At 40.9% G+C, this 23,578-nt stretch overlaps 1 protein-coding gene across 2 annotated transcripts in view; it reads left to right on the forward strand.

Annotated features, from left to right (window-relative positions):
* The window catches only part of kdrl (kinase insert domain receptor like), a 45,858-nt gene that overhangs the window by 16,842 nt on the left and 5,438 nt on the right, over positions 1–23,578 (forward strand). For both annotated transcript variants that reach the window (XM_023284864.3, XM_035954914.2), the window contains exons 11-27: positions 1,162–1,276; positions 3,740–3,848; positions 5,017–5,301; positions 5,552–5,698; positions 6,244–6,372; positions 7,504–7,610; positions 8,066–8,195; positions 9,283–9,387; positions 11,155–11,268; positions 11,421–11,509; positions 11,772–11,925; positions 12,663–12,760; positions 14,149–14,271; positions 14,580–14,691; positions 18,192–18,291; positions 21,287–21,392; positions 22,632–22,756. In XM_023284864.3, the coding sequence (XP_023140632.2) occupies positions 1,162–1,276; positions 3,740–3,848; positions 5,017–5,301; positions 5,552–5,698; positions 6,244–6,372; positions 7,504–7,610; positions 8,066–8,195; positions 9,283–9,387; positions 11,155–11,268; positions 11,421–11,509; positions 11,772–11,925; positions 12,663–12,760; positions 14,149–14,271; positions 14,580–14,691; positions 18,192–18,291; positions 21,287–21,392; positions 22,632–22,756 (2,148 nt within the window). The remainder of the gene's footprint in view (positions 1–1,161; positions 1,277–3,739; positions 3,849–5,016; positions 5,302–5,551; positions 5,699–6,243; positions 6,373–7,503; positions 7,611–8,065; positions 8,196–9,282; positions 9,388–11,154; positions 11,269–11,420; positions 11,510–11,771; positions 11,926–12,662; positions 12,761–14,148; positions 14,272–14,579; positions 14,692–18,191; positions 18,292–21,286; positions 21,393–22,631; positions 22,757–23,578) is intronic.

Consider the following 23,578-nt stretch of genomic DNA (forward strand, 5'->3'; position numbering starts at 1 on the left):
GAACTGAAAGTATAAAAGCGACTGTGCATGAATACCGGCCTGGTAGTGAACCAGCACACAAACTGAACATTTGAGCATTCCCTCAGCCCCTGACTTGTCAGTGGCAGCAGGAACCCTGTGAGTCGTAAGATCAGGAAAACAATGGGCCATTACCCCTGGGTTATCAGGCCCCAACTCCATTGATAAAAACAACACCGTTCACTGAAAGAGAATAATTATGTTACATGCTAGATGCCGTTAATCCACCAGCATTATTTTAGTCATTAATTATTTAAGAAAATCACTCGTAATTGTCAGAATTCTGATAAATAATAGCAGAATGTTAGCGAGGTCGTAGCACCTCTTTCTGCAGACCCAAAGATAATCAGTGCTGGCACCAGGAACAGTGGCTGGGCCATGGCAGGCAGCTAATGAGACAGAGGAACAGCTATAGCCTGGTGGGAGGCCAATTGTGCAAAATGTTTGTTTTATACAGCTCTGACCCTGCAAAATACCTGTCACTGTAAATCCAACATGCCGCCCTTCAAGATCATATCTCATCTTAATCTTTGCGAGTTTGGAGAGGAGGGGAAACGCAGGGTCTGGGGAGGGTTTAGAGGTGAGGGGAGCTCCCTGTGTTGGATGTGGAATGAGGCTGATAGTGTAGGGGGCAGAAATTAAGGGGATGTCTTTATCTCCAGGTTGAGAAGTTATCAGCTGTCCCTTGCTGACCACCAAGGTCTGAGGATCAGCCTTATCTCCTCTGGCCAGAAGGTGTGGGGGGGTTCCTGTTGGAGGTGACGCACAGCTCAGCCCTTCCTGTCGCTGCTGCTGTTTCCTCCTCTGCCTCTCCACTCATCAAGCTGATTGTTCACCACCACTTGCGGTGAAGGCTTTGGGGACTGGAGTAAGGGGGGGGGGGGGGGGGGGGGGGGGGGGGGGTTAAATCAAGGCTTTCTCTAGGTTTTACAACCCAGATTGCCTGGTCTAGACATGCACAGATATGGCTGCTAATGCAGGAGAGGCCTTTTAGAATTTAGTTTCACATCATAAACATGTGATCAGGGCAAGATGTGTATTGAAGTTACACTAACATTCCTAATTACAACAACATGAAAGTCTGTTTTTGTCGTCTTTGTCGCATTGTTCAAGGTCTAATGTGTTCTCTTTTTCTCTGTCCAGTTGTTTAGCTTACACCGCACCAGTCCAGGTCAACACTGATGACAGGAGTAATAATGCCCAAAACTGGATCAAGAGCATCATTGTCAAGCCTGAACTGGTTAAAGGAAAAAACAAGGTATGCAGTCATTTTATGTGTAGTGTTTCCATATTTTTCAAACAATGGATGCACTTGTAGCCTGCTTTTTCATCATATAGTGAGACTGACAAATTGCGGTGCCAAATAACGATAGAAAGATTTATACAGTATGAGAACTGGATCAGGAAGAAGTCTGCAGATACAAAATAGCCACTGGCTAAGTCAGATGATCAGGTGTTGAAAGTCAGATTCAAGATTTCAAATCCACACATGGTCACAGGAGGATTTGTGGCTTGGCAGTGATGCAAGTACTTTTCTTCACTGAAAATGATTAAGTTTTTCTGCCTCAGTTTTGACTTATGTAACTGTGACCAAAACCCATGAAACCAGGCCTCAGCATATCCATTTGGAAATGTCGGTTTTGCTAGTTTTACTTTATTCTTGAAATAAGCAACCAGAAAAATATGTGACAGTCATTTGGTTTCATGCATATAATGTGCTACATCTGAAAATTAAGATCCTGTATTGAGAAAGGGGGTACATTTACAACATAAACAACTGACACACTAGCTTAGTGAGGTCTCTACCGCAGCGCTTCTGCCTTTTGACAGCCACACTTCTGAAATGGTCCACCATTAACTGACAGACATACTTAATTCCCCAATACTCAAGTGAAATATACCCTCTATTTCACTTTTTTCTATTCCTATGAAGGCCAGTAAATAAACGAGCTGCACCTTAATCCTGCCAATGAAGCATCTTTTATTCTGACAGTTTTTGATATTCTTAAGGCTGCAAAAATATGGCTATGCATGTGCCACAAGCTTTTATTAAATAGGGATATATACTGTAGTTCTGCATAATGCAGTTCTAAAGTTTACTATCATCAGCACATTTAAGCAGACGTAGCAGTCATTCCTGTGCATTAAGCAGATGTAGTTTTCATGGATTTCAGAATATTGTTTTCTGCAGCTCTGAAGCATCAATGTGGGGTCTACCAGTCTGTCAGGTTTTTGTAGAAAACATCAAAACCTGAACACAATTTGGAATCCGTATACACCACTGCAGATGTCCTGACGAAGCCTGTTACTAAAACTGTTCACCCCTGACATAATTAAGAGCAGGCCTCCACTGGCTTGCTGTAGTGTGCCTATAGCAGTAGGTTAAAGCAACCATTACAACATGCTGGGTCAAATTAGGGCACAAATCCATTGGCAAGAGAGAGCTTCAGTGATCACTGTTAATCCAAAATTTTTTTAACTTGTGTTACTGCCACATAAGGTGATGATTTATTGACTTTTACTGCCTTATTAGATATTAAATGAAATTCTGAGTAATTCTTTGCACAAGAAACCATTGTGAATTTGGCCATTGTCACAGGGTATCAGCTCTAATAAGTGTCTGACATAAATATGGAGGCACTACTTATTTACAAGTACTTGTGGCCAGTCGCTGGTGCTTTATGAGGGTTAGGACTAAGGGTCAATGATAACAAGCAGCAGTTTAAAAGAAGAGGGATTTGTTGGAAGCAAATTCCTCTCTGTCACCCCACATAAATCGTGCTGGCCCGTGAATAAGAACATAGTCAGGGCTGGGCCTCTGAGTGGCTCCCCAGAAGGCCCGGTCGAGAGGGAGATTGGCCTGGGTCAAAATATAAGGAAAACACTGGGGGAAGATATGGTCACAGAGGTCACAGTGTGTCTGGTCAGGTCACTTTTCAGGACTGTGCGCAATCGCTTAAATGACTGTTTTCGATCTCAGGTTACATCATAGTGAGTAACAGCCGTAACATTATACCATAACACCGCTCTATCAGTGTTTTGACAAATGCCATATCAGCATCGATTGGACAATACAATCCAACACATATTCTTTTACTTCTTGAATGTTTGCATGGTGAACATTGTAAGAACAGGGACGCTGAAAAGGTTTCACGGCTACAGCTGGGTCTCTGAGTGTCAACACAATGGCTCCTACAAGCCCAGGAAGTTTAGGCAAGCAAACTCCAGACAGTACACCCACATCATTCACCTTCTTGATCTAGCTGACGGCCCCCAAAAAACAGATGTCACTGTGAACACTAAACAGAACCCCACGCAGTCTGGCCCTCATCCAAGTTTCACTTATTATTTTGTCAATTGAAGCTGTTAAAATGTTGTACTAGCATTACAATCGAGCATGGCATTAGAAGTGCTTTCCAGGAAATGAATATGGAGCCCCAGCTCTAGATCTTTTGCGCAGGACTGAAGGAGAGTCGGTGGGCTTTAAAACTCCAGATGTATCCTTTCATTAATGTCAAACACTGGGGATTATAAAACACACCAGGGTTGGTGCAGACTTCTCACTTGTTTGTGAGCAGCAACTCGGGACTCTGATGGTGATTAAAACCTCACAGATAAAATCTCAGTGTCACAGTGGAAATCTGAATTGTTGCTTATGTTTTTATGCTGTATGCTGTGTTAAAGAGTTAATAATAACAACTGCCTTTTTAATCCTACTTAGACTGCAAGTACATTGGTGATTGGAGAGGCTCGTGTGTCGGGAAAGTACTCCTGTGTGGCCCAGAATGAGGATGGTACAAGCACAATGACAATGCCTTTTTACGTTGATGGTAAGTGAGTCACCAGAATGCAGTAGCTGAAATCTCAGCATTTAAAGCTTAATCATGCAAGCTTAGTGCTCTTCTGAATGTGCATGCAGAAATAGAGTTTTATTGTAATTGTACTACACCGTGCACAGGATTCCTGCAAATGATCTTCGTATACAGCGTAATGAACTGCAAGGAGCAGTGGAGGAATGTGCAGATTGTATTGTGCAATAAAGAAACCAGAGGGGGGCATTAATTGAAAACATCTTCCACTGTAGCTGAACGGCTTCAGGGCGGAAGAGAGGCAAACATGTCCAGAGCCATATGGAGTGCTATAATGGCACGCGTTTAAAAACAGCTATGAATAACTGCATTCCTGTTTCGGTGCCAGCAGGTCATTCCTCTTTCTCAGTGAGGCTGCGAGTGCGAGTACAATTTGCTTTTTTATGTGCATTTGAGCATTTCCAAATGTTCCCCAAATGAATATCCATTGAGACAGTTATGTAATAACAGCGGGGATGAGATGTCACCAGGCGCAAGCATAGTTCACTCTACAACAAAGGGAATCACATTCCCTTAAAAGTTATGTGATTCCCATCTTTTGAAGGACTGCTCTTGGACACCGGGTTATTCAGGTGAACCCACAGTAAGGGGGATGCCAAGTACCAAACATTATTCTCCTAGAATAAGAGAATTCCCAGGAGGAATCCAGCTCTCGTCCAGAGGTGAGGAAGATGGAGGATGATGGAATGCTGCTAAAAAAGAGGACAGAATTGTAACAACAGCTGTCTTCTCTTACGGAACAGAGAATGCTTTCCAGCAAACTGAATAAACAAGCACAGTCTGCTTCCCTTGGGGCACATACTCAGCCTCACTCCAATTGGATGAGTGCAGAAGCGCCATCAGCAATGCTGTCTACCGGCAACGTGCTTCCAATTAACAGTGATGAAACAGGAAATAACTGCGAATTTGACATTCTTTGCCTTTTGACGAGCAGCTTTGTGTCCAAAGCTATTGTCCAAATTAGAATCTCCAACCAGCAGGATACGTGTGCGTGTGTGTAAAACAGATGTGAAATTCCATTTATTCATAATTAACACCTCTGGTTGACCATTGAATGTATTTGTAACTGAGGATGATTCACAACGACTAGAATCCTAAATGACCACATTTCTCTAATTTGTTATGTTAGATCACCCTGAGGAAATTACCATTGAACCTCACACAGCCATTGAGGGGGATGACATCACTCTGACCTGTCGGGCAACCCGTTACCTCTACACGGACCTGCAGTGGTTGGATTCCACGAATCAAACGGTCACGTCCAACGTGTCTAGTCTCCAGCTCAGCCGTTACTCCGTTTCACTTTCTCTCCATCTGTACAATGTGTCCCAAAACAGCGCTGCAGGGTACAAATGCCAAGCATACAAACTCCACAAGAAGACTGAAATCAAGACTGCTGCACTTATTGTGGACGGTAAGTTAGAAAAGGATATGGCAGTGCAACCGTGACTGCAGCATAGCTTCTATGAATTGCATGTATTATCAAATAGTCAGCTGGTGTACACATTCTGTAGAGAAAGTGTAGTCATGTATAGCCATGCTACCAAACGCTAGCACATACAGGAACACAAAACTATCTTGTAACACTCAGTGATTCATTGTCTAAATTAAACAGTAATGGAGCAATCGCACATCTATTTAAACTATTTTTTTGTTTGATGCAGCAAGAAAACGGCCATGGCTGAGCCAAAATCTGACTAATCAGGATGTGAACAGCAGCAGCACCCTGGTGCTGGCTTGCTACGCTTCGGGAGTTCCTCAGCCCTACATCATATGGTACAAAAATGGCGCTCGTGTGGAAGAAAGTCCAGGTAACCCTGAGAATAGTGATGCATGTGTGGAGACTATCATGCTGTAAATGATTTTTTTTAGGTTTTTACAGTTTTGGTGCAGCTTGATGCTGCAACACACAAACTAGATGAGGTGTTTGAAGAGAATTAATACTTTTTTAAATAATCACCAGTCTGATGACATAGTAAAGGTTGAATTCAGCTGCATTCATATAGTTATATACTGCAAGAACAGAAGTATGTCGTATTCTATATGTGATTTCATGATTTCAACTCCTGCTGAAAATATCATTTCTGGTTAATGGTGTTTCTCTCTCTCAAAAAAAGCTTCCAGTGTCCAGTTATAGTAGGTGTACAGTGCCCTCCATGCTGTATAAAGATTGCCTCAGCTGTAGTGAAAGTCAAACTTTTTACAAGCTAAAGGGCCTGAAGAACATTTAGCCTGATTTTACACCACCACCATTCTGCACCTGCCCAAAAACACAGTGTTAACTGTTAAATGCCACACTTTTTCAAACTTTATGGCACTATTAACTGAAAATTAAATGAGCGTTTGTGCTTTTCAGGTATCACACTCGGAGAAGAAGGGGCTCTGACCATCGAAAGGGTGAAGAAAGATGATGAGGGTCTGTACGAGTGTGTCGCCAGCAATGTTGAGGGTGTCGCAAAAACAAGTGCTGTTGTTACTGTGCTCGGTGAGTCATTCAGATGCTGTGGGATGTTCACTACATAAACATCAAAAAATATCAACACTCCCACCCACCGCTGTTACAATACTCAGTGTCAGGTAATGTCTGCTTGCTGCGGATCACATCAAATACACTAATCATTAGCTCAAGCAGTGTTGTCAGTGCATTTTCTGCATGCCAAAACAACTCAGAAGCCCTGTTGGCCTGTTTCCTTGTCACCACTACACAGTTTTGGTCAGACTTCAGTGAGAAAAGTCTCCCCTGACAGAAGATTTGGCTGGCAGGAATGCCAAGTGAATTCCTTCTTGGGTTTTATGATCATAGCTTTGGCTGAGGGCCCTTACCTAGAGGACACAACCTCTGTGAAGTGTTAAGAGGTCCACTAATGAGTCGAAAAAGATTGACTGCTACAGCTACCAAGGGACTGGAAACACACTGCAGATAATTGGAGTCGAAGGCCTGTCTCATAGCATGTGTGTGCCTCTATACCTTGGCATGCACCATGAATTGTACATTAAACTCTTAAGGAGATGTGACATCATGCAGCCAGTTTTGTCCATATGTAAGCACTTAAATATATTCTTGTTAAGCTGAACTTTTGTTTTGCTAAAGGATCAGCTTTGTAATTATTGCTATGCTTTCCATCTTCACCATGAAAGTGTACCAACAACATGCTGTATGCATATTCTGCTGTGGCTCTTTAGCTGAGGACTGTTTGAAATAAGAGCCAGAAAAGCTTTGTGCTCATTCAAAGGAGACGAGCCTTCAGAGTGTCGACATGAATGGTTAGAAAAACAACGTTTGGAAGAAAACACTACAGGAAAAAAGGTGGTATGCATGATCCAAACAAACCCGAAATAAACACCAAAGCGTGTTTGCACTTCCTTTATATACAAAGTCCCAAAGAAAATTTACGAGGAAACAAATCAACTAGGATGACTAAGAATGACGCGATATTAAAGTCCCAGCGTTGTCAGTCGAAAACAACGCTCTTTATTTGTAAATTTGTAACAGGCTGTTTGCTTTTGATTGAAAATCCCTGTCAATATCGTATGACAACTTACGAGATCACGAAAAGCACACGGTCATTTTGTGCCAAACAGGCCTGGTAGTTTACGACACTTCTTCTCATTCCAGGAGATGAAGGGAAGCCAAACGTTGAGGTCATAATTCTGGTGTGTACGGGAGCTGCAGCCACGTTCCTCTGGCTTATGCTTATCCTCTTCATTCGCAAGCTGAGGAAGGTAAGGCGTTACACTACTTCTTTTCTCGGAAACCGTATGAGATTAGCATTTGCCAACATATAGGAAGTGACTGATCACATCTGTGAAATGTTGTTCCTCCTCCTTCATGAGTTTAAGTAATTCCGCTCCTGGAAGTGACTAATTTATGGTTGTTGTGAAATACAGTTTAAGTGAAGGATAAATTTAGCCCGTGGTTATGATTTTCACATTTCCTGACAGTAAGTGCAGAACTTAGTTTTCTATGTACAGTTTGTCCTCACAGGAGAACATAATGTGCTCGTGCAAAACAAGTGAAGACACATTTTCTGCCTTTGGCACAGTCATGTGTGCAGAGCAAGAATATCCCTGCTGACATCAACATTTTCCATAAAATGAAAACTAAGTTCCATTGGGTATCATAGTCAAAACTGATAAAGATAATCTTAGAATTCAAGTTTATCCTTTAAATGCTTCAGCAACCTGCACACTACAAGATGGGTCCATCCATCATCATTGATCCTGACGAGTATCCTCTGGACGAGCAGAACGACCTTCTTCAATATGACAGCAGCAAATGGGAGTTTCCCCGAGACCGCCTGCGACTAGGTGAGCACCATGCAATGTGTTGAAAAAGTTTCATATTAAATGACTTTGATACATTACAGGCGGCAAGTTTAGACACAAGGTGCCCCCTATGAATTATAAACAGGTTAATAAGGTATCTTCATATTCAGATTCAGAAAACTTTCTTTGTCCCCAAGGGGAAATTAAAAAGGCACAGAGCAGACAGTGCAACGATGACGTAAAAAACTGAGTAGAAAAAAAAATAAAGATAAGTAACATAAATAACACAAATAGGGATAAATATACATATTTATATATCCAAATATAGAACAAGTGAGATAAGAATACAAAAGAGAATGAAATGGAAAAAAACACAAACTTCTTGGGGTTTTATGCATAATTTGGGCTTTTTGTCAAGCCTAGATTAGAAACTTTCCACAATGTACTTGTTGAAATGATGTTTAAATAATAAAACAGAACATCCAGAGTCGGGCTCTGTTGTCCCACAAGAGTAGTACTGGCATAAAGCTGAATAGGGCACAACACAAGTGACCTGATAGGAGAGTAGTTAGAACACCATCAGAAGAAAGCCCCTGCTTTGATTCCCAGCCAGGCGGACGTTTACCGCATGTCATTCTCCTGCTTTCTTTTCCCACATCTTTACCGTACCAAAAGAAAAAAGTGAAAATGCCGAAAAAATCTATTTGTTGTGATGGATTAGATGTTTTTCAAACTTGCTCTTGCATCACTTCATGTGTGAGGCATCTCTGGCTCGAGCTTCTTTATTGAACTTAGTGTAGCAGTTTGCAGATGACGTCAAAGATTTTTTTAATGAAAGTTCATCTTGGGTGTAGTTCATAGCCAGGGTATACGTACAGAGACACATTAAGATACATGGGGGAGGTGTCACCCCTCTCCACAGCTGGGACGAAGGGTCATTACTTATCAGTGACCTGCGCTGTCATCCAGTCTTAAGTGAACCATAAATTCTCTCAGCAGTGATCACAGCTCCAACAGGTCGTTTTAATTACAGATCCTGACTGACAGGTAATCCAGTCTCATTTTGTCACCCCAGGGACAAGAAGCTCTAATGTCATCCCACTTATCAAATACTTTCTTCCTTTTCCAGGGAAAACTCTCGGCCATGGAGCTTTTGGGAAAGTCGTTGAGGCTTCTGCCTTTGGAATCGACAAGCTTTCAACCTGCAAAACTGTTGCAGTGAAAATGCTGAAAGGTAGGATTTCAAACAGCCCGTTGATTTTTATACAGTGAATCAGACATAATCGGAAAGTAAAATGACATTATACTGATGCATTATGCCTCTCTTGTTCAGTGTGGACATCAGATCAACACTTAAAGTAGATGAACCAGCATTAACATCACACCTTTTACTGCTGTATGTGTAGCGAATGACTGTCTGTTTTCTGCACGTTTGAGACTCATAAGCTACAGCAGCACATGTGCAATTAACAGTTTTGTAGCATATTAGTTCAAAGCAAAGAATTCAATCTCTGTTCCACACAAAATGCTGATTCTTTAACCGTATCCCTGATGAAGAGATTGAGCGTCTGACGGCTCAGATTAGAATGCCTGATATCTGCAGGTGAAGAAGAGTTCAGACGCATAAGAGACAAGTACAAAATGAGCGATAAAAGTAATGTTTATGTAATATAGTTTTAGAGATCCTAACATTTGAAAACAATCCTTTCTCAGGTCTTGATTTTTAAGTTATTTACAATCCCATTCCTATGCATTTTCAAATATTCACAGCGAGCTATAAATGCTGGCTATAAATGAAAACAAGAAAACCAAGAGAGAGAAAAGAGTTTTTTCTTGACTTGCTTTTTTTTTTTTTTTATTCAAGTGAATGACACATTTGATTTTCTAAAATGAGAGACGCAAACTGCAGACTTATCAGTGATACGAGGATGATGTGTCAGTGAGGATCAAACACAGGGCTGTTATGTAGATGTATCGCTCACTGTCTTATCATTAATCCCGTCTCAGCATAAATCACAGGCTCTCAGAGAGGAACAGACTCTGGCTGTTGTTAGTCGTAGGTCAAACTTAATGGAAAGCAGCAGGTCTCCTCAAATTGACCGTGATTTTGCCAGAGACTCCCCGGCTGCTCTCGCTTCCAGCTCATAAATATGTTGTTGGTCAAAGCAACATGGAACAACCTCTAAATCTTGATTTTCAGAATCTAAAGCAGAAGACAATATATCATTGTTCAAATTTATCAAAATCAGGCACATAATATAGCTCTTCTCATTTTAATTTTGTGAATATGTTGGGATTTATCTTTTTATGAAGGTTTTAAATGGACAACGCCTTCATCAGGAGTTGCTTTATGTTAAAGCAATGTTACTATTTTTTAACCATATTTCATATTTTAAAGCAAAATTTCCTTAGTAATAAATCAAAAGTTTTATCCAGCTTCTGTCTATGATTTCGAACTGCGAAAACAGAACTTCTCAAAAATGTTCCCAAAAAAACCCATCAAGCATTACCGCAAACAAGAATCCTCCCTCAGTTGTAAAAAAGGAAAGAAAGAAACGGGCAGAACAAGTGAAGCGTGAGTCTCTCAGAGTAAAATCAATTAATGGTTCAGAATCTGGGCATTTTACTGCAACCAATTTTTTAAGGTCAGATTTGGGGAAATATAACAACTGCAAACTTCATTCCATAGATGAGTAAATTAGGCTGAAAAATGTTCATCACCCTTGAGAGACTGGCTTTTATTATCTTGAAGTTGTCATATAAAGTTTGCATTCTACTGCAACTGAAAATAACTTCCAGTATGACAAGCAACCTTCATGGGCTTGCTACTTTTTCATGCTTTTATCTTTGCACATGAGCATATTTTTACTTGACAGATTTTAAAGTTAAGACCTTACAGAAAATTTTATTTGTGGTAAAAATGTACATGATTTTTGTGGAAGTATTTACCGATCCACCAACCGTTGCTGAACAAATCCCATACGCGTTTGTATTATTACAGGAGGTGCTACATCAAATGAGCGGAAAGCCCTGATGTCAGAGTTAAAGATCCTGATTCACATCGGTCATCACCTGAACGTGGTCAACCTGCTGGGCGCCTGCACCAAACCTGGAGGTGAACGTTGTTACTGAGCTTGTGTAAAAGCTGTGTAATGAAGAAAGTGACATTAAATTACTGTGATTTTGCCCACCATTTTTCTGGCCTTTCTTTATTGAGAACAGCCACGTACTGTAACAGTGATCATCACAAATGTGCCATCTTAACAGGACCCTTGATGATGATTGTGGAGTTCTGCAAATACGGCAACTTGTCCAACTATCTGAGAGGCAAGAGAGATGACTTCATTGTGTACAAGGTGAGTCACGAGCTGCACGATTTAAACTTTCCAGCTCACTTGCTTTCTTATCTGGAGCTCAGCGGTGAGAGCAGGGAGTGGCTGTTTTGACAAGTGTCATGGAAGTTCTCATGTTTGAGAGCTGCAGATACTCTGAAGATTTGCAGACTCGGTGTGATGAATCAGGTTCATTTTCAAATCACGCAGCCACTCGACCGTGTAGGAAAGCTCCATGCATATCAGCATTAAACCTGTCCTCGTTTGATGCATGTGTGCCGGTCAGAGCCAGGATGGGAAGGTGGTGTCTTCGGGATCGGGCTGCCAGCTGAGCGAGCTGATGAAGCGCCGCCTGGAGAGCGTAGCCAGCACCGGAAGCTCCGCCAGCTCTGGCTTCATCGAAGATAAGAGCTACTGCGACTCAGAGGAAGAGGAAGAAGGTAAAGGCCAAGCACGTCTTGCTTCCCTTCAACCCCCACACTCCTTCGTGTTTGTCCCTCCCGCTGTCTCCCTGCTCCCCCACCTCCTCTCACCTCCACTCCTCCCCCTCCTGCTCAGCAACCAAAGCTCCCCTCAGATTGTTTTCTGGTCTGACTCTGATGGGACATTTCCTCCTCCTGTTCAGCAGTACAATCGCTGCAGCAGGAGCCACTGTCACCCCGCTGAGTCTGGGGAGGCGTCTGTTTATTTCCTGTCCTGACCCGAGCATCGCTGTGCTCTCTGGCTTCAGCTCGGCACGTCAGCCATGTTGTTTCTGATGTGTTATTTCTGGTTTGATTGGCTGTTTACTCAGGTGGGCCAGTGGAAGGACTCCTTGTGAGTTCCTCTATCAGACCCCCGACTGGCACAAGGCGTCCATAACCGCACGTTTCACCTGACATCTAACTACAAGGGATTCTAATTTGTTTTTATCGTTTCTTCTGTAGAGGATGTTTTAAAGACAGAGTGTGTAGGAGGAGACAAGTACATGACAGGACAGACTTAAGATGACGCGTTGTAGTCCAGGACTTTACATTTAGAGTTTCCTGATGTATCTGACAGGTGTAGAAACCTACAGATCACATTGGCTGAATTTAAAAACATGAGAAGGGTTATTGCTGTAAATTTAAAGGCCATATATTGTGTGTCCAGGCAGAAAATCATGCTCACTGGGGATTTTATGTTCTTTGTTTTTCAGAATCTGAGGACTTATATAAGAGAGTCCTGACACTGGAAGATTTAATTTGCTACAGTTTCCAAGTCGCAAAAGGCATGGAGTTCTTGGCATCACGCAAGGTATTCTTTTTTCAGAACAGAACAGCTTTAACATTTTACTGTACATTGTGGCTTTTTTTCATTTAAATCTTACGTAATGTAGTGTAGGATCACCATGCTCACCCTTGTTTAAGAGTGTACAAGTAGAACCACAACAGGGTCTCACTACAGGTAATCTAAGTCAATTATTTTTAAATTGCTGGTATGTAAATTTAAAAACTATACGATACAATGTATGATGACAATAACAATCTCAGCAATCTGAATCCTAAAACCTGCGGGTTTAAGCATTTTAAAATCATTTTTAAATTCGAATTTAATTCTAAAATTAGACAATTTATAACAGTAAGAAACTGTAAAAATAGAATAAATGGTCAATTTTTAAAAAACTTTCCAGCGCAGCAGTCCTTGAACTAATCATGTATGACGAATCTAAGCTTGAAACGTTGATTTTTCATCAAACTCATGTGGCTCATTTAGAAATTTTCCAAAAGTAAGCCATTTGTTCTCACCGGATTCAGCCAAAAGGAAAAATTTTGCATTTCTTGGTTCAATCAAGAAGCCATTAGTGATTCAGCTGTGACCAACAACCATGTGACAAAGATTCAGGGACTTTTGAGCTGAGCTGCAGACAGTGTTTACACAGGGATCAACCCACAAGTATGTCAACAAATTATACATTTCAGTAGTTAAATTTCTATAGTATGCTGAACCATCATTTTTTCCAGTATAAATAACACTTTTGGGTATTGAGCAGATACACACAGATTCTATGTTTTTTCATTTTTTGTAAGTTAAGTAATAGAACATATTTAATTTTTCCTTTTTTTCATGATTCATGATATTCTAAATTTTCTAAAATTTTTATACTGCCCAAAAAACATTTTTGAGTTCTCAGCACTTCTAGCCATGGTTGTGTGTTTTTTTTTTTTGTTTGTTTTGTTTTATCAGCAAAGTGTCCAAATAGAAGTAAACTGGTTCACACCCAAAGTGTTCTAAGACTTGTCAAGTAGTTGTTGGATTGTAAATAAAAAAAACATTCTACAAAGGACAACTTTAAAGAGACCACATTGCTTCTACTATGACCCACTTCGCTTTTGTTTTTGTATAATCTTACCCCTGTGGTTTTTAAAGGATGTCAGTTTAGAGCTCATTTATTTTTCAGCTCATTCATCGTTTTAGGGAGACCGGATAAGACTGATTAGAGAATAAAGCCATTGTTGTAAATTCAGACTATTTCTTGGCCTGGAGATGAAAAAAAAAACGTATTTCCTATTGTAATGTCACTGATGACTTGACCATATGTTTCTCCACATGCAGTGTACCGTTGTGAAGTCCATGATATGCAGAAAACTTAAAGTTCTAAATGTCAATGTCTCTTTGAAGATGATTTCTTCTTTTTTTATTAGTGCATTCATCGTGATTTGGCTGCACGAAACATCCTCCTCTCTGAGAATAATGTCGTAAAGATTTGTGATTTTGGACTCGCTCGAGACATCTACAAAGACCCGGATTATGTGCGCAAAGGAGATGTGAGTTTATTAAAGCCTACTATTTTTGCATGTTTATTGTTTACAGCTGTCTGGTATTTACTGTATTACAAAGGAAATGCTCAGAAGCGTTTCAATTAATAGATAACAGGCAAAGCAATAATCTACAACTCACTTGGTCGATGAATGTCTTTGAGACCTGCTTGTGAGACTGAATTTGGCTAAACTGGATCAAACCTGCTGACATAATTTAAACCAGCTTGTTTTCCACTGACGTAACATTAATAATGGACATGTCCACAGGTGAGATAAGGCAGTAAATGATTTCTTATCTCTTTTCTTGCGTATAGGCTAGACTGCCACTCAAGTGGATGGCACCCGAGGCCATTTTTGACAAGATCTACACGACTCAGAGCGACGTTTGGTCCTTTGGTGTTCTCATGTGGGAGATCTTCTCTCTGGGTAAGTGCTGACTTCTGAAATTATCATTCCCACACATGCTTTTTATCATACAAGGATGTAAAGGAAACACATCCAGACTCATGCAGACACACAAAATGAATTTAAAAAGCACCCAAATGTCTAAAATGAACTAAATATACACATAACAGAAGGTCTGATGTAAAAATTTAACATGGCTATAAAGGTTGGTTGTGTTGCTGTGGGTTGAACAGTCAATCAGAGTCTTGCAACAGGAGGCACCTAATAGAGCAACTTTAAATTATTATAGCCCTAAATTATCTGTTTTCAAACTCTTGGTACTTCAGCCAAAACGCAAAATTATTTATTGGTGAACAGCAACATAATTTCAAAGACAACTTGCATTGTGTTACAGATATCAGGCACAAGTTTAAAACAGCATATAGTTGTAATACTGTATTGGAATCTTTATAGTGGTGATTATTTTCTTAAATTCATAATATTTTTCATGGCTTACATGCAAATAGATGTTAAACGGCCGTCTCTGTGATTAAAGAAAGCGATTAAATCCTGAGTGAAATTAGAGTACTGAAGTTAGCTTAACATTTACTGGCAGATTATGTTTATCCGTAACATCTCCACCTAAGTATGAAGTCTGGCAGCTGAGTTAAACACTGGGTTCTGTGTCATATGTTCAGTGAGCGGAGAGCTTCAGCTTGGTGGACTCGATCGGTGCCCCAAGCTATAGAGCCTCTCCAGATGTACTGGGTAATAACTGTCTTCTTTCACTGTGTAATTGTGCCTTTGGGACAAAAGGCCTGGACTTGCATTGTCAGTCTGAGAAAAGTATTTTCCTGCCACTCGTGCAAAAAACATTAGTGCCTGTGCTAGCCTGTGAATATTAGCACAGGCATGGGACATTAAAACGAGAGAACGCCTCCTATTTACACGATGCGTTTCTTCCCAGCTGGCAACATAAACTCACAGTAACCAAGCAGCCAGATCAGTGTAAAAGTGTTCCCCTGCTGTGAAACCACTGCAGCCTTTAAGGCAGCATTGTGTGTCGGCCCATGATTGCCTGCGCACCGTGGAACAGAGCTCACCATACGTTTCTATAGCAAGGCTCAACATGAAATATTGTATGTTCAGTTGTCACCATGGGAAGCAGCGAAAACATAAGAGTAAGTGAAAAAAGCAGAGAAGCAAAGTTGGATGTATTGCCATATTGTACTTTTTGACTTTGCTGCTTTTGAATCGGCGCCATTCGGTGTCGTCACCCACTGCAGTTTAAAGAAAAGTGTGTCAAATTGTACATTCTTTTCAATAGAAAGCAAACTGACGTCATAATGGCACTTTTCTTCATTTCTGTTCCTCTCTGTCTTTCTTCCTCTTCTTCACTCTAGACACATTCTCACCACATTTTCCATTAAGGAAACACTTACACATCTGGGTAGTATTAGCTGGGCCTCAGAAAAATAAATCAGGAAACAAGGATACAAAACGACCAAGAAAAATGGCAAAGGAGTGAGCTTTGCAACCTGATCGTGTTTGGAGGTCAAACTCGGGTAACCCAAGGTTTTTTTTTTTTCAATCCCTTAGTGAACCTAAAATGTGTCCTCTTTCCATTTTGTTGGTTCAAATATCAATCTGGTTAGCAAAGTGTTGATGTCAGCAAGTGCATCAGGCCAGATGCACCATTATCAGTATAAATGTTTAAAAATATGGCATTAGCATTATGTAGATAAACAGATGAGAGAATGTTCAGTGTCATTATAAAACAAAGGTAATGTTTTTTTATAATTCAACCGGGTACAACAGATACGAAGAGATATGACAAAACAAACTAACCTGTTTAGGAAGAACCAGGTAAAATTACAATTTTTGTCAATAGTATCTGGTGACTTTGAGGAAAATAATATAACTGTTTCAGTTCCTTGTTGGAAAGAGCTGTTTGATGGCAAAGTAAAGCCCTGAAAATATTTTGAATATAGCATACTTTTAAAATGATATTGATTGTTTTGGCTGGACCTTATCTACGTCCAACAACACCACTCCAAAGAAACCAAAATATCCTTTCAACAGCACTTGTGTTCTTGTTGAGTTAATCTTAGGTTAAAATTGAAATAAAAACAATCATTTAACAGCCAGTTTGGTTTTCACTACGTTTACACATCAAGCCTTGCATCAAGGAACATGGAGTCTGCATCGGCTGCAGGTATATGGACCATGTGAACTGTGACAGCTGGGACTGACTTGTTTTTCTACATAAGTGACAGATTGCATCTTTTATTCATGCATCACACATTACTGTACTAAATCTGTGGTTCCCTATAAACTTGGTCAGCCACAAAGATGATATATTATATTATGAATGGGATTCAAGCAAGTAAAACAATATCTAATGACTCAGAAAATTGTATTGATAACATGCTAGAATGACTGTTATTTCCAAAACCAACAACACTGGATGTTGGATACCAGTTTTATGTTATATTTGCACAGGGAGGTGAGTGTGAAATAGACTTGAGCTCAACATTAAATCTCATTCGTAACATTATGGTTCAAAAGTCAACAAAATTAGTCAGACAGATTCATGATTTGACAGCATAAGAACAACAATATTATGTTTTTACTGTATGTCAAGAGTCAACTTTCATCCAACTATTTCCTATCAGAAGTCCTTTACATTCATTTTTTCAAACAATGGGGTGGGAAAATGTGTTACACTATGTGGAAGAGCTTGCAAATAAATTTGAGAAATATTTTACACGTAAAATATTGGAGTTACTCTCAGCATTTAAGGAGGTTTAACATCCACAGTGGGAATTCAGGATTGCAACAGAGATTGGGCAGGTGTTGTTTTGGATGTTGGACATAATACTCTTTGACATATCAGTGGAGCTAAAGTTAACTGTGCAAACATGTCTGGGTCATGGACCATCCTGTGATTGCACCCACCTGTAACTTAAAGTGGCCACAAGCTAAATTATGCAATTAATAGAATTTAAACATAGTAGTTATCTAAAAATTTGGGGGACTTAGCTGTTGAGACCAAAAGTGTGTCTGTGTTAGACTGTAAGCATGATTATTTCCACTGTAAAGTTGAGTATTTTAATACGAGGCTCTATGGGGACAGACTCACTTTTGAGTCAGCACTTAGTGGCCAGTCAAGGAACTGCCATTTTTGGAACTTCTGCGCTGGCTTCATTTTTCGGCACTAGAGGTTGCCAGTTGGTCACCCAGTGTCTGTTGGTCAATAATTATTCTAAATTTAACAATGAATGTGAGCTTTTTGTTGGTTTTTTAGGTACTTTCCTGCTCATGGGCCATACCTTTCAGCACATTTGTCAACATATCTTCTGTTGGCAGCTAGCAGTCAGCTTGTCTGCTTTTATTTGCTGTTTCACGTTATATTTTTACATCATGTTTCTCAGATGTGTCTTACAATGTATGATGCTCGACACAAAGATGATGGCCTTTTTATGCACCACAAATAACTACAAATAAATGTAAAAGACCTGTTGATTTCTTTCCTCTCCTAGGTGCCTCCCCGTACCCTGGTGTCCAGATTGATGAAGAATTTTGCTGCCGACTGAAAGAGGGAACCAGGATGAGAGCACCAGAATATTCTTCCTCTGAAATGTAAGTAACCCTATTAAGCCTTTGAACAACAAAACTCACTGGCAGGTTTGAAAGAGATATGTCTTTCAGAATTTGGCAAATATAAATCACTTTGTTCTGTTAAAAAAAAAAAAAATGAAATTCAGTGCCATAAATCTGTGCCACTGACAAGCCATTAGTGACCGAGTTGCAACCAATAGCCACCGACAACAATTCAGTGACTTTTCAGCTAAACTTGGCTGAACTGCAAAAAACTTAAGCAGTAAAAAATTTACAGTATCTAGAACCACAATTTTTTCTAGGATTGGTAATACCTGAGAGCGCTTGGGAAAATGTTGTACATGTTCATTCCTTGTTTTTAATTTTTTTCAAAAATGACCAATTAAAGAAATTCAGTTTATTTTCTTTTAAATGTTTGATGGCATTTTAACTTTGTCATACAACACAAAAGCACTTCTGAGTTCTCTCTGTTTCTCGCCATAGAGGTACAGGACTTTATATTGTAGTGAAAAATGAGCCACAGTGAGTAAAAATGTGACAGGAGCAGGAACACCCAAAAACTCCTCAGGATTTAGTATACTTCAGTAAACAAGAAATGAAAATAAAATGTGTGTTGTCCGGCTCCAGGGAGCAGTGAAGTAGACTGTGTTTGTGAGCAATAAATTTACTTTATGTACTGATTATCTGTTCTATCATGTAAAATTTGAAAAAAATATGTTCAAGTTATTTTGTTCTATAAAACAAGACTGATATCCCACTGAACTATCATCCATTATAAATTTTGGCTTTTCTAAAGCTATAGAAGTCATGTTATTCCCAGACAGTGAGCTCTGTATATTCTCCCAACACAGACTAAGCACTGAGATATACAACTAAGAAGAGGCATTGTTTCCTTCTCCCTCTTTGCAGTCACACCAGCAGGTCAGAGGTGCCTGATAACAATCATGGGTAATCCTGCTCTGAATTTTGCAGGAGGAAACATTAGCTACTGATTATCTCTGCAGCGGCGAGCTTGAAGCTCTGAAGCTGTTTCTGACTGACAGTGGCGCAAATGTAACTGAGCACCGCATTTAAATGCCGCGTCTGGAGCCCAAGTTCCCCCCAGTGAGGAGGGTTTTCTGAGCCGGGGTTGGAGGACTCTACCAGACATAAATATCTGTGGGAGAACACAGAGTCCTCTTCTTTGGTGTCGCTGCTGTCATTCACTGATGCAGCTAGTCAAACTTCTTTGAAATAAGACTCTTGTGTCCAATGTGCAACTGATCAGAACCCAGCCATCGCTGCCTGAACTTTCTTCATAACATGTGTGCATACGTTACGTCTGGCTTTAATTTAAAATGACTCACGCGGTTAAACCTCACGAAGCTTATTTATTTTGAAAACATAATGCTGCACTTCTGCTTAATAGTGATGTAGTATCAAAGGGTCCAGAATTCTAAAGCATCACATGCCAAGTAAAGCTAAGTGAATGAATTTATCAGCTTCACAAAGGAGACAATGATTGGAAATGATACACAAAATCTAATCCAGACTGTAGGTTTTCAGTCAGAGCCAAGAATCTCTTGTACTTTCCATCACAGTTCAAGCAGTCCGTTGACGAAAATAGACTTGCCAGATTACATATTTTGCATTCTTATGACTGTGAGGTCTGCCTCTAATTTAAAGCCAAGATAAAACCTGCTGATATCAGTTCAAGTGGGATGCACAGCAATGCACTCAGTCAGAGGGCTGTGTTTTGTTGATCCCCTCCCGAGCTCTGCAGTTGATCACAGGTGTTCGTAAGCCCAAGTTTTGACACCGTGACCCCCATCCCAAACTGGGAATAGAAGAATGATGAGAAACACATGGGGTTGCAGGCAGTGTCGTATAGTTTGTGCCACTGCTGCCCATCAGGAATGTTGTCTGCCGCCTGTTAATAAGATCCCCCGTCATGATGCATTGCAGAGGAATTTAGCGGATGCAACGCAGAGAGTGGGAGCACAATAAAAAGGATGCTCATTTCCCATCCGACCAACATCTAGCCGGATGAAGTAGCTCAATCCTGCAGAATCCCCCCCCCCGCAGAAACACCACACTCCCTCAACACCCAAAACATGTGGAGCTCTGCTATTTATTCTCATTATGGACGAGGCAGGAAATGTGGTCTAAATTGTGCAGTCATACAATGTGTGCACTTCCTCCTCAATGATATGCATAAAGGCTGTGATCATCCACATCCTGTCACTGTTAGGACGGCTACCACCTGGACGAGCGCGCTCTATATTCATTAAGGTGGGAATCACAGCCGCTCGGCCTCGTTCAGCAGAGCGGACACATGCAAACACAGATGGAGAGGAGGTGGAGTCGATGCAGCAGCAAGGAGCCAACAGCTTGTCTCAGTCCTCAGACCTGAGAGTGACTGAATATGATGCCAAAAGGGGATCATAATGGCTTTATTTACATAAAACCTAAGAGCTCTGTGGGGAAAGTGGTGGTTGCTGCTACAGAAACAGGATAGGGGTCCATCATTGTCAGATCCCAATCAGTAACACGGTGTGAACACTATTTAAACAGCCTCCATGGTGCTCTGTTTCTAAATTCCTCCACGAAATGAGGCAGGCCACAGCAATGGAAACTCACATAAAGGCTCCTGAGTCTTCCCATATGAGCTGAGACGCTGACAGCTTGTCAGAGACCTGAGCGAACACCAACGGAGAGTCAGATACGGTCCCAGAGGCTCAGGATTACTTCAGAATACAGGACAAGATGTACAAATGGTCTAAATGACAGTTGATTTAAAGGTGGACCAGATGTGGTTGCTAAGTGCAAGGAGGTTTGTTTATTGAAGATGATAAGACAAAGACCACCAGTCCTGAGGTTGATGTTTTTCTTCCTGAAGATTATACATTTTGCAGTACATCAACCCACATAGACTGTATGTTGATCTTGGCATGATGATTACAGCTGTCCGTCCAGAATGCTGAGGACTCATGTCTGTCTTGCAGTGTGTGTTCAGTTGTGTGTTCTTTGTTCACAGATATCAGACGATGCTGGACTGCTGGCAGGGTGAGCCTCAGGAGCGACCAACCTTCACTGAGCTGGTAGAAAGACTGGGAGACCTGCTTCAGGCCAGCGTGCAACAGGTATGACTCCATATTTTAGCATTCCGACTTCATTGTTGGTGTGAATTGAAACTATGCATTTATGGCAATGCAGCAGAAAGATTTATGAAAGTGTTCTCCCCCAACAGACAAACATTAAAAGAAGCATATTAGAAGTTACAATCCCCACACATTAGAGGAATACTGACCATCCATTGGCTTTAGAAAACAACTTTAAGTATATTAGTCACTAGATCTGCAGCATGAGTCACAAATACTGCAGATATTCAGCAGGCTCAGCTGTTGATCAGAGCGCTGCAGCATAAAGACGTTTCAGTGCAGAGTCTCACCAAGGGGGACAGTCAGTGCAACTGAGAAAGGAAGTAACACTCAACACAAACACTTGGCTCCCTTTGAAATGGCACTATCAGCCTCGTAAGAGGAACCACACTTCAAAACACATGGCAAAACAATGTAATTACCAGTGTGATGCAAGTTAGCATTGTCTGGTATGAATGCTGCTCACGGCCACAAAGCATTTGTAGGTTTTATACGGCTGTCAGGAGGAAAAATAGCTGTTGGCTCTGCAAATAGCACTTCATAGTAAGTGGTATTGTGCAAATAGAGTGAACTGAAAGGAAATATTACTTTTACATGTACTGAACAGAGTTGAAGAAGCCTTTTTCACAGCTGGCGTTTTGGTTTGTCATAGTGGGAACTCCAGGGGCTACTAATACCATTAATGATGGCTCTGAAATTAAATAAAGAGCAGCACTCAACATCAGCTAACTGGAACAAAACCAGATACTGTCAGTCATCAGGATCCACAAGAATCTGTCTTTCAGTGAAGAGAAAAGGCTTCTTGTCCCCAATGTACATTACTGTAGACCAATAGGAAACACACAATGTAAAGGAATTGTATTTCACTACTTCTACATGGTGGAGTAATAAGAGATAAGGACAAGGTCACACATTACATCGCATGAAAACTGCAGCATGTTGCCTTACAAATGAGTCTGTGAAAGCTATCTTCATGAGAAACACTTCAGACTAGACAGAAGGAGCAGTGAAGGGGTTTGACTTTCATTAATAAAGCTTTTGTTGCAGAGCAGGAAGGCCGGTCATGAACCCTGCCGCCGCCTGCTCCGACTTCATGGACGCTGTTATGGATTTATTAGACTTGACCCTGGTTTCTTTGGCTGCTCACCACGACCTGTGCATGTGTGTGTTTGCATAACGCGCATAGCATCGACAATAAATCTGCTTGTCTCGTTGCTTTAGGAGGGTAAGCACTACATACCCATCAACACAGCCTTGCTGGCGAAGGTGGGAGACCAGACCACCACAGTGATATCAGAGGAGACGCCGACACGACCTGTTTCCCACCGCGACTCAGGGAGCACCTGGTGAGGACGTGTGTCATTGATTTGTTGGTTCAGTCCAGGTTTTTGGTAAAAAGTTCCACAACAACTGGACAGATTGCAATTAAATTTTACATAGACATTAGTGTAAAACCTCCTCTGGCGCTGGAGATCTCCAGCCCTTTCTTCTTGAACATCTACTGAAAGCTTTTGCACGCAATTTTTCACAGACATTCATGGTCTAATGATTTTGGCGCTCCCCAGACTTCTGTGCACCTGACGCTTGTGGTTCCAAGTGTTTAGCCTTGAAATCTGGCACCGACATTCATGCTCCCCTCAGGACAAACTGTAACCACTCTGTCTCCCCTAACTTTTAATCTAGAACCATCAAAATTTGTATTTGTCTAGTATTTGATTTTATGATCATATTCCCACAAAACTAATAAACACAGCTGTGCCCATGTAGAGCCGCACAGAGCTGTTAGCTTGGCCGTAAACTCTTGGTCTTGTTGGCTCAAATGTGTTGTACTCCCCTATGAACTTGTGTAGACATTCAAAGGAAATAAATCACCTTGTCTGACGTACATGTAAACCAATCCGCAGACTGTAGGCAAACAGCGCAGAGTCTGTTTTTTAAAGGAAATGCCTAAATCATTTTCCCATTTCACACCAAAAAATATCCAAAACAATTATTGTTCCTGTCGTGCTCAGACTAAACTGAGGAGGAGGAGAGCAGGAGAACATGAAGGTCGGACCCGAGGACAATGACAGACCTGATTTGCACATGATAAGAAATATACACACGGCAGCCTGGTGGTCAGAGAGCTTTCAGTGTCGTGGCTCCTGCGAGGAATTTCCCTAAAAAGC

This window comes from Amphiprion ocellaris, chromosome 13 (genome assembly GCF_022539595.1).
Source record: "Amphiprion ocellaris isolate individual 3 ecotype Okinawa chromosome 13, ASM2253959v1, whole genome shotgun sequence".
Lineage (NCBI taxonomy): Eukaryota > Metazoa > Chordata > Actinopteri > Pomacentridae > Amphiprion > Amphiprion ocellaris.